The 11,767-nt window shown below is 31.9% G+C and overlaps 1 protein-coding gene across 1 annotated transcript in view; it reads right to left on the reverse strand.

Annotated features, from left to right (window-relative positions):
• LOC134688317 (acid-sensing ion channel 5-like) overlaps nucleotides 1–11,147 on the reverse strand; it is a 31,679-nt gene extending 20,532 nt beyond the window's left edge. The window contains exons 1-5 of the mRNA XM_063548903.1: nucleotides 10,576–11,147; nucleotides 6,044–6,605; nucleotides 4,423–4,524; nucleotides 2,910–3,069; nucleotides 1,312–1,365 (exon numbers count right to left, since the gene is read on the reverse strand). Coding sequence (XP_063404973.1) covers nucleotides 1,312–1,365; nucleotides 2,910–3,069; nucleotides 4,423–4,524; nucleotides 6,044–6,605; nucleotides 10,576–10,721 — 1,024 coding nt within the window. The 5' untranslated portion in view covers nucleotides 10,722–11,147. The remainder of the gene's footprint in view (nucleotides 1–1,311; nucleotides 1,366–2,909; nucleotides 3,070–4,422; nucleotides 4,525–6,043; nucleotides 6,606–10,575) is intronic.
• Between the last annotated feature and the right edge of the window lie 620 nt (nucleotides 11,148–11,767).

Raw genomic sequence — 11,767 nt, forward strand, 5'->3', positions numbered from 1 at the left:
GTTAAGTCTGTCTTATGTCTTGATTTACATCTAGAAATTGACAATGTGGGTCGGTTGAAAACAAAACTTAACAACAAAAGATATGATTTCAGCTCCCGTATTGTGAACTCTGTGTAGCAACATTCTAGTAGCGCCTGCATACGAAGTGTATATCTCCCAATTCATATGATATTCCCTGGCTTTCATTTCCCTATCAGAATTTCCTTGATACATGATTGCTGCTCACAAGGAAGCTATTAATGTAAGTTATCCAATTGTTGAATTTGAAATCATCTCTTAGTAGATGTAGTCTTTACAGACTCTATTACGAGTTGGTTGACTGTTTTGGAATTCCTGTTTTACAGATGATATCGGATAAGTTTCTTCTGTCGTAACTACAATACCGTTCGCTTTTCACGAATGTGATCTACAGAATTAGACTATTTACCGGGTTTGTTATAACATGAGCAACTTGACGGGTGCCACATGGGGAACAGGATCTGCTTACACTTCCTGTGCATTGAAATCAGCCCAAGATTTTGGTTGGTTTCGTGTTGCTTAGTCTTATGTTGTCTATGTTTTGTCTTGTGTACTATTATTTGTCTGTTTGGTTTTTTTTCTTTTGTAGACATGTCATTATCAGATTATTTTGGATCATTGTGTTTGTTTGTCCTTTTGGTACCTTTCATACCTCATTTTGTAAACTTTCATGGATGGTTATTTTCTTTAATGAAACATAATGTGAAATTTTGTATTTCAAAGTGGACAGGATAAAACTTTACTAGTATCAAGTATTTCCTAATTTGAAACAATGATAAGTTCTGAACAATTTGTGCAAGTTGAACAAGACTAATAGGGGAAAATCAATGGTGACATTACATCTAAACACTAAGGGTTATGTTCTTCAAGACATAGAAAAATTCCGAAAATAACGACAAAATATGTTTAACGTGATGTTAAACATATTTTGTCGTTATTTTCGGAATTTTTGTTTCTTACTGCTTTTCAACTCAATATTTTTTTTGGCTTTCAACTAAATATATGGATTAGAGCACAGCCGTCGATTCTTATGAAGTCAAAACAAAACATGTGTCTGCGATGAATTTTTGTAATTATTATTGTATGATGAAGGAATGCTATATTATAAGCATAAAAGAAAGCTTGTACAAAATTGTGTATAACTAGATTCTACGTAAGGCGTCTCTTAAACGGCATAACTTTTTGCCCATGGTGTCTTAAATATCATGTTCTCTTTCGTTAAAAAAAAAATATGGTGTACATAGAAGTTGGAGAATAGAAAGAAAGTAAACGTATTTCAAAGGCACACCTTACCTATTGCTTTCAAAATACAGTTAGCCACTTGAAACTTGGAGCAGTAGTATGTACCTACAACATAGTGCACATATCAATACTTTTCTGTTCCAAGTACAATGTTTTGAGAAGTATAACATAACAAATTATAAATCAAATGACTTTTTACTAAATGAGTAAAAAAATACTCAAATTAAAACATGTGTAATCAACATTTCAATATTATGACGGTCAGTATGATGCGAAAATTACTATTAAGGTTAGAAAGTCAGGAATAGTCAGCGAAAACATTTTAAATGGATATAAGAATAATAAGATGTGGTAGGATTGCCAATGAGACAACTGTTAACTAAATACATCATATGCTTCGGAAGTGTAAGCAATTCGTACCATCAGTAAGATCCTTTGTTTTAATTTTTGCCAGTAAACATTCATTACCCAAAGAGTAACTAGCGTATAATATCGTGATCCCTGAATGTCACCCATTCTGGCAGTGAATCTTCAGTAAAGTGGGACGTCAAAGAAATCTCGAAGGTATAATAGCATTGAACAACATATATTTAAGGTGTCTTTCCATAAATATATGATCTCTGGAGAAGTATATATTCCATAAATAATTCTTGTACAAGACTTGTTAAAAGTTATGATGAAATGAACCAGACAAAAACATTCATTCATTTTAAACATATTTGTATATGGAGCGAATGGATAGTAGACCAAGATTTTTTTTTATTTTCGAAAAAGGATTTGTTTTAGTTAATCGATTGTATTCAGTTTCTTATTAGTTTTAACGTTTCCAGAATGGTTTGAAAAAAAAAATAATTCATATATGTTTAGTGTCCGGAAGCGCTGTCCTTGCTTTTATTTTTCGTATAGACGATCAAATTGAAACATTTGGAAGCCAAGGATACAATTCAATTATAATAATTATTTGAACTTTACAATTCGAACTCAAATTGTATGGCCTACTAATAAGGCACATTTTCATTTAAGTGTGAGCTTTATTTCAGTAATTTAAACTTAGTTTAAAATTTAAAAAGTGACCATTGTATTTTTAAAAGGTAATGTTATGAAGAGTCTGAAAGTGTGTTTAGTTGTTCAAAATGTATGAATGGAGCTACATTCTCACACGCTTGTTTCTCTTTTCCTGAAATATATTATTTATTCATACAATATTAATAATATTTATTGTTTTGTTCATGCTTTATACAACCGCTTGTATCAGTCTACTCTATGTATAAGGTAATATTGGTCGGGTAACTGTCTAACATCGTCTACAAGTGAAAGGTTTAGCTAGCTATAAAACCAGGTTTAATTCACAATTTTCTACATAAATAAATGACTGTACCAAGAAATATTACAGTTGTTATCCATTCGTTTTGGTGTGTTGGAACTTTTGATTTTGCCATTTGATAAGGGATTTTTCTTTTTTAATTTTCCTCGGTGTTCAGTAGTTTTGTAATTTTACTAGTTGTATGATTTTATTCGACTTATTGAACGGTACCTGTAATTATAAAATGAACACTAAAGCAACAGTTGACAAAGTTGTTTTAAATGTTACGTCTCATCTTGTTCATGTCCGAATATTTCTTGTTCACTTATTATTTTTTACTACTTACTGTTGTGTGTGTAAGGGAGACAATTACATCTGTCTAAAAGAAAAGTTGAGGAACAATCCTTGTAACAAGAACTTCTATAGTACTGAGAACCGTCGTCGTTCATGTGATCTCTGCAATACTCATTTCCTATTGCTTCATAGGGACTTGGCAAATATTCAAACTAAAATCGGCGGACATAAAACAAAAAATTAAAAATAATAGAATATTTAAGACAAGAAAAACTATCATTATCTTGTTCCGAGTTTTTCCTATTTATTATATTTTATGATAAATTGGAATTCAAACTTGTGTATCGTTTCTTTTGTTGGCTTGTATTAAACCACAACTGTAAACTCACGACCATTGTCATGTTGCAGTATATAAGCCAAACCATTTTTTTTCAAATCAATTAAATTGAATCAAACATCAGGTCAAAATCATATTCTAATGCCAGAGTTCTATTGTAGCAGAAGTTAGCTTGGTACACCTTATATCAATTTACAAGCCTGTCCACTACGATTATTTTTATCAGCAATCTGTGTTCAGTGTATGTTTTTTGGGTTAGGAATATGAAGTAAAATGAAAATATTGTTATCCGTTCAAAACGTTGGGATAGTTGTTCGGTTGTATGAATGTAGTCGCGTGCATCTCATTGAGAAAATGATGCGTTTGGACTTTAACGTAACGTTGCTGTATTGAGACAAGATGCCATTGCCTAATATTTTCAAGTATCAAGTCATGTTCTTGATTTAAAAAAAATAGTAGGCAGTATGTTCAAATTGCCAATAAACATGTATATCTAGTGTGTATTTTTTTCAGCGTGTTTAAAAATGTTAAACGATTATTGCTTCAATGAAATTAAACATATGTCCATATAGACGAAATTAAGGGCATACGATACAGTTACAGGGGAGGTAATGACGTTGCTAACGTATAAATGTTATTTTCGCGACGTCAAACTGTGACATATCGGGAAACGATGCATTTTTCGACTGATTTTTATCAATCAAACTGATTTAATTTGAGAACGAGTTCATGGACCCCTATTTTTCAAAACAGCAACTTGTTTCATTTTGCAGGGAGATTATGTTACCAAAATTTTATAAAACTGTAAATAGAGGATTTTTTTTAATTTTGATAAACATGCACCAAAAAATACGTGTTTTCCTCAATTCATGAACATTTGATAATTATGAGTTATTTCTGAATAAAAAATGTATATTTTTTTAGGATACTTATAAAATACAGAAATTACCGATTATTTAACAAAAAACAATTTGTTTTTATCTTTTATAACAAAAAAGTTATGTCTTTCCTTAGAAGAAGAAATTACGGCCACAAATCTGAATTTTGAGCCAATATACAAAATTTATACCTCATTTTACTCAAAAAGTAGCACATGAAGGTATATTTTTTATTACATATTTGATTTAATCAGGTAAAAAATAGCCTATATGCAAATTTTCACGAACTTGTAAATACATGATCAAAACTGTATCGTATGCCCTTAAATATAATCTATTAGAATTATTACCCGAGTTTTATGCACTGAAGCAAACACTTCTCTTCCTGGCTCAACATAAAATCCACTGTTTCCTTCGAAAATAGGGTCTTCTTTCGAATCATGAACAAGGAACTGGAAAAAACATATAATAACATAAAGGGTACCAATTTTTCCTGCACCAGATGCGCATTTCGACAATACATGTCTCTTCAGTGATGGTCGTGGCCAAAACATTTGATATCCAAAGCTTATTAAAAGATGAAGAGCTATAATCAAATAGGTATAAATGGCATTTAGATGCTTCGTCATATTTGTAAGTCGTCGATTTCAGACAGAAGAGTGGGTAACCTGTCGCACTAAGTTTAAAATACGGACCATTAAACAAGATACGATAAATTCTACTTAGCAAAAAATCATTCTTAATCAAACAAAAATTTCTCTGGAACTGACATTATCAAGATGCTTGATTTCTTGATTGACCACATATTAATCGGTAGGTCTTTTCACCACCGAACACCCCAAAAGTTTATTACCTTGAATTTTATCGTTATAAATGTGACTTAAGGAGGCTCGAGGGTATAAAAATTTCATTACAAATTTTATTAGTTACCTTTTGTAGTTGTACTTTATCATATGGTACAAAAATCATTCAAGACAATCAACTCGTGTTGGCCCCAGATGACTTTTAAAATGTATACATCATTGAAAAAGTTCCAAATTATCTCCCATTGGTGGAAAAATGCAAGTTTTTGGCTTTAAAATTGAAATATCTTTTTCAACTCATCGGTGACCTATAGTTTTTAATTACGTTTGGAGGACGTGTTTTGCAACAGACTGTCTGCATTCTAAAGGAATTTAATTATGTTCATTTTGTTGTTGTCGACTTGTTTCCATAGATGATGTTCTTTCACTAAATAGTTCAAAATTTGGTGACTATGTTGAACGCTTCAATCCCATCGTACGAGAGATAAATGATACAACAGATCCATTAAAGTCTGCCCCATATCTTGACCTATATCCAGAAATGAAGAAATGAGGCTCGGTTGAAAACAAAACTTTACGACAATAGTTATCAAAGGTACCAGGATTATAATATAGTACGCCAGACGCGCGTTTCGTCAACATAAGACTCATCAGTGACGCTCATATAAAAATATTTATAAAGCCAAACAAGTACAAAGTTGAAGAGCATTGAGATGAGTTCAGCTTCCCAATTGTGAACTTCCTTTTTCTATGTAGCAACATTCCAGCAGCGTCTGCATACGGATTATATTTCTCCCAACTGATACGATATCAGAGGGACAGTCAAACTCATAGATCAAAAATAAACTGACAGTCTGACAACGCCATGGCTAAAATTTAAAAAAAAACAAATAACGTTACACAAGACACAACACAGAAAACTCAAAATTATTTTTGATACAATTGAATGATTCTGATAATTAATGGATAATAATCTTGGTTTCAAGTACCAGATATTTGATTTTACTCTGTCTTATTCCCTCGCGCCAATATATTCATGAAACAATTGTTCCTATTACGATTATATTTTCCAATGATTAACTTTGAATATTGATAAACATTCTGGTTTTATTAAAAAAAAAGTCTAAACAATCAATGCGTTATTAATTAAAAAGCATGAAACAAATACCTGAATTCCTTCTCCATAAGAGCTGCCGTAGTAGTTATTTGCACTGTCCAAATTAAGCATCAAAGTCAAATGAAAGACTGATCCTACGTGATTTGTTTTTATTTTCATATCTGGATTTGATGTCAAACATAGTCCATTGTTAATAAATTTAACTTTGAAGTATTTCCTTACATCTAAATAACTCAAATGAAAAGTTGCATAAACCAAAAATCCACCAGGATCAAGAATGTTTTTTTCATCTGTCATAACATCTTCTAATGTTCGATTAAGGTAAAATCCTTCTTGTTCATAAATCGGATCGCTCCAGTTTACCGTCAAATTTGAGAAACCACGAAAGGGACTAATGTTAAAGTAATAATCATCTATACTTGAATAATTTTTTATTGCACTTTTATTTAGTGAGTTTAGATTGCAAACTGTTATTGATGGAAACTCTATTTCATTTTCTGGTTGAGTATACTGAGTCATTGTTGTGGGATATCTATAGTAATTATTTATCTCCTCTACCACGGTTACTATGAGGTATATACCACATGATAAAATAAAACAGGTCCACAATAACCTGAAACAAAACGAAACAAATTGAAACATTGTTTTTTTAACATAATGTTCTGATATAATTACAGTGAAGTTTAAATTGTTTAAGTGTATCTAAAATACGTAGTTCGTAATTTAAATGTCAACTTGTATGATATATTTTTACACGTGTTCCTTCTTCATAACGATAATAGTGGAGCGGCGAATGTTGAAAAAGTCGCTTAGTTAACGATTTTAAATTACCTTAATACCTCATGGAATTTTAAGGTCCTAAAATGTTTATCGATTATTCAGCTTTAGAAAAATATTTGTCGTCAATATCAAATGTGGTACAAATGACGTTAAAAATAGCCTTTACTGACGTTACCCAACTTGCATCGAATACCCCACTGCCGATTCGGTAGTCAAATTTCACAACAAAACCGTTCTAAAAAATAATTTTTGAATGAAATTGGAAAATAAAGTTATTCGTGAACTTCATACAATGTAAGGGCATTTCCAAATAGTCCTAAATTTAATGCTTAATGCATCTGAAAATGGTTGAAAATACCACTGTAAAAATCATCGGTTTTCATCTAGCATTATTTGCACGTGCAGTATAGGTATATTTTAAAGGCACAACAATGAAGCCGCTGTATAATACTTCAATCGACCCGATTTACTTTTTGAAGTTAATTCCTAAAAATATGAATATTTGACCAAATATCTGCTTTTTATCCAGATTTCAAGTCCGAAAATTTGTCACAGATTTACCGACATTGTTGTGGTTTCTAGTTATAGTCACACATTCAGCGATTTAGCGAAGGTCATTTGTAGTCATTTTTAGGCATATTTCTTGTTCATTTTATAATTTTCAAAGCCTTGTGATTAATTTATTTTGTTTGGTATTGTTGTATACTCGTTTTTGTTGAATTGAACTGGGAAAGTGAATTTCATTTTAGGGTTCGTTTTGTTTTCAGGTGTGTTTGATTTAAGAGATAACTGTATTGTATTTGAAGCTTTAAGGACGTCCATCGGTAGTTTTACTGTCGCAAATTTAGTTTACCTGGCGACGCGGAGCGGAGACAGGTAAACGGGTATTTGCGACAGTAAAACTACCGATGGACGTCCGCAAAGCTTCAAATACAATACAGTTATCTCTATTCTAATGCAAAACAAGTTTATAATTAAATTTCAATCATTATTTCAGTGTAAAATGTTCATTAAAGAAAATTCCGCGAAAAGATGTACTTTGGTCCCTACACTAGGTGACGTCATAGGTATGCTTCCGGCGTCAAACATAAACACCGAGGGTTTTCTGGCTTCTGTGCCCCTTCAGAATGTAATAAAATTTGATAAACAGGAGATTTTTAGGCGCAACAAGTGAGTTTTTTGTTTATTATTGCAGAAATAACATGTCAATACATTCCGAAATTCAAAATGTCGGCTTCCTTAGTTACAGACAAGGAGATAGAGAATTTTACGCTTGCTGTTATCCAATCAGAACAGTTGTTACAAAATAATTGCATTAGAATTGTTTTTATATTCAATCACATGGACAATTTAACAATCTCGTTAAAACGGGTCCCGCTAGATGCCAAAAAAGACCTTATTCTTGACAAAAAGTCTCTTGTTTAATCATCACTTTTGACAAGGTATCAGTCTTTTTTACCCGAAAAAATAAGTAGACATACTGTAATTCCTCGAAATATAAGGCTAAACTTGAGAGGTACTACAGGGATGCCATTGCCTTTTTTGCTCAACAAGGACAATATAAATCTAGCATTGTATTTGCTAGCGATATTTTCATTGGAGACGCTGTTAAGACAGCGAATAACATCAAAGCATAATTAAAAATGGTTGAGATAAAAGCCGACTTAAGTACATGTAGCTCCACTAAAACCAACGACAAATCGGTATGCATGTACTTTATGAAGCAGCGTCAATTTTATGACAAAAAATGGAAAATGTTTATATATCTTGGGATATTTATCGTGCAAATAACCAAGTGCAAATGCATATCGTTGGAAGTGCCAGAAGCATTGTTGTCAACCTATTTGATAAGTTTTGTTACTTGTCTCTTGACAAAGTCTTTTGAAACATTTCTTCAGTATCAATGAATATTTCGCATGACATTTGGAGAAAATGTGCTACTCTCGCAGAGTGCCTGGTGTCAAATTGTAATAACATAACTACTCCATTTAAAGTCTTATTATGATGGTCGTTCATGGGTTGGTGTGACTTCACTTCAAGTTTTTTTTGGAATCGGTTAAAAGTCGGTATTCAACCTCTTTCAGGACAAAACCAAGCCGTTTCGGTAATCATATAGCCTTAGGTCACCTTACGGCATTCAGCAATGAGCAAAGCCCAAATGGCCATACCGCAGTCAGGCCCCGATAAGACAGTGTAAAACAATGTAACCGAAAAGCTTTCGGCATGTGAATTCGTATTTAAGCATCACGTACTACGTACAATGTAGCAAAGCACAGTTAGGTTGTCGGCAAATCTAGCCAACCGAAGTAATGGCTCCCCATGTGCCTTTGTTGGAAAACTGCGCAACATGACACGTTAGAGCCAGTTTTCTTTGAGGGACAAATGGCATCGGACTTTCTACAAAATCTAATCAGTTCATGTAAGGGGGAAAACATGCTAGGCAGCACGTGTTTGCAAGGAGCAGGGTCTTCCTTGCACTGATTTATGTTTTTTTGTCAAAATGTAGGTAGTTGTAATGAAATACCATGAAAATAGTTCTTGTAATATTTGTTAACTTTATTTTAATTTGCTATAATGTTTTCGACGTTTCATTTGGTATGAAAATAAACTCATCATAGATACCATAACGGTCATGTCTCAATTTTAGGAATTTGTTCTACAACACGCTTGCACTAATTGAGTAATATATCAAACTCCATTAACTATATTTAATAAAAAGGTATCTTGTATTTAGATAGTTTGAATTCATTTTAAGAAAACTCAGTGACACGTCGAATCCTTGAAAACTGAAACGAATGTTTTCATGGCTGCATATTTGGTTTGATTTATTAGCTATGAATTTCAGATACTCTTTGAAAACTTTTCTATTAAAGTATTCCAGAAATGCTATTTGTCGATGTCAATTATCAATGTTAATATGTTCCTGTTTTCCATTAGGCATTAAAATTTGTATGTACCATGGACTACCTTTAAAAAAGTTAAATAAAACGTTGTTCTGACGTCATGTGCAAATATGAAAAAGATTTTGAATGAACTAACGTTTTTCTACATAATACTTCTCGTATAATTTATTGAATAGTTTATTAATTTTGAAAAATATTAATGGTATTGTTTCTCTAGATGAAAGTAGGATTTTTTTAAGTGATGACCTTTGACCTTGATTTTCGATATTATTGTACCAAGATTTGATATTGACGACACATATTTTCAAAAAGTACAGGATTTCAGCTTTCCAATGAGCTATTAAAATCCCATGAGGTATTTAGGTAATTTAAATTTCTAAAATTGTCCTCTCCGCCGCTCCACTATAACTAGTAATATCAAAATGTACCTTGCTTATAATTGATACGATTGACGCGCGTTTCGTCTACATAAGACTCATCAGTGACGCTCAGATCAAAACACTTAAATAATGAAGAGCATTGGTATCAAATGTTTTAAAACATGTTTGAAGCTAAAGGAGTAGGAACCTCAATATGCGGCTATTTAAAAGTGCATTTCTAAAAGTGCAATTTTTCAAGAAAATTAACGATGAATGAATTGCTAAATGTATCATTTTGTATCTGTTTCATAGATTCTAAATATATAAAAGTAAAGGTATAGACTTTATTTTAGTTCACTTTACTAGATTTTCGTTCCCTTTTACGACCTTCTTTTTCAGGATTTCATATGTGGTGCCGATCTTCGCCAAGGGATTTTACTTCATCGCAGTTAAATAATCAGGCACTTAGTGCCTTAATTATGAGTTGACGAATCTATGAAAAGAACCGAAAGAAGAAAGTTGAAATAAATTGGATACTCACAATCTTATTTTGTGTCTGCTTGTTATTCTTGACAGTTTATTGACTCCGTGGAATCCAGTATTCTGACTAAAGTCATTCCAAAGATCACCAATATTATGTAATTGTTCAGTGTTGGATGTAGACATTTTTTTACTTTCGGTGCTCATATTATGTCGATGTGTATCCTTCACTTATACAATATCATTTAATTTCGAAATAAAAGTTTTTCTATTTAGAAGTATTAAAAGCCTCTGATAATTGTTAGACTTTCTTCCAATTTGATGATGAAAAGTAAATACTGAGTCAGTAACTTTAATTACACTGCCTATCCCGTCTGTTTGGTTTTGTCTCCTGACTTTTCAGGTATAATAGATGATCAAACACAGTTAATAGATCCAATCGATGATTTACACATATATTCTCACCTTTTAAAATCAATAACGAAAATAAAACTATTTCATATTATATTGCCAAGTAAATTTTAACACTTTTTAAAAAATCTGCTCCTTAGAAACTTTGCCGCTAAGTAGAAACAATTATAATTTGGGTAACTGGTTTCATTTAAGGTGTCCAGTTATCCAGATGGCCAGCAATCATATCCCAATGGATACAGGTAGATCATTTCGCGAATATCATAATATGCTTGATTATACAAAAAACTGTTATAAATAAAGGAAAGAGGAAACAATGTTCAGAACGTCCAGATCAATTTAAAGTCAGTTTTTATCAATATTTTCACAATTTTATGAAGTGCTTAGTAGTGTCATTAATGAACATCAGCTTTAATTTTTTGTTTTGTTTTGTTGTCTACAGTCATTTTTTTTCTCAGAAGTCATTAATCTTTCTTCTTTTTTTAATTTCGAATACTTATTTTTGAGTTTGAGTTTCAATATTATAAAATAATATAATACGACATGTCACATAACAGCGAATAGGCTCCGTTCTATGTTTCACAATAAGACTGGGAAAGTAAATGTAACTTAAAACTAGTACGCTCACAAATTAATCATTAGAATAGTTGGGTCTCCTTTATTGGATTGACTAGCGATTGAGCGATATTTCTTAATTATGTTTTTGTATTCCTCTCTGATAAATTATTTTTAGATTCAATTACATATTAACGACGTTTGGACTCTTTATTATACTCCTCCGATTAAAAAGAGTGGTTTAACGCTGATTTCAAATTCGTCCAGGGTGTTGCAGATATAAACCT

The sequence above is a fragment of the Mytilus trossulus genome, chromosome 10 (genome assembly GCF_036588685.1).
Source record: "Mytilus trossulus isolate FHL-02 chromosome 10, PNRI_Mtr1.1.1.hap1, whole genome shotgun sequence".
Taxonomy (NCBI): domain Eukaryota; kingdom Metazoa; phylum Mollusca; class Bivalvia; order Mytilida; family Mytilidae; genus Mytilus; species Mytilus trossulus.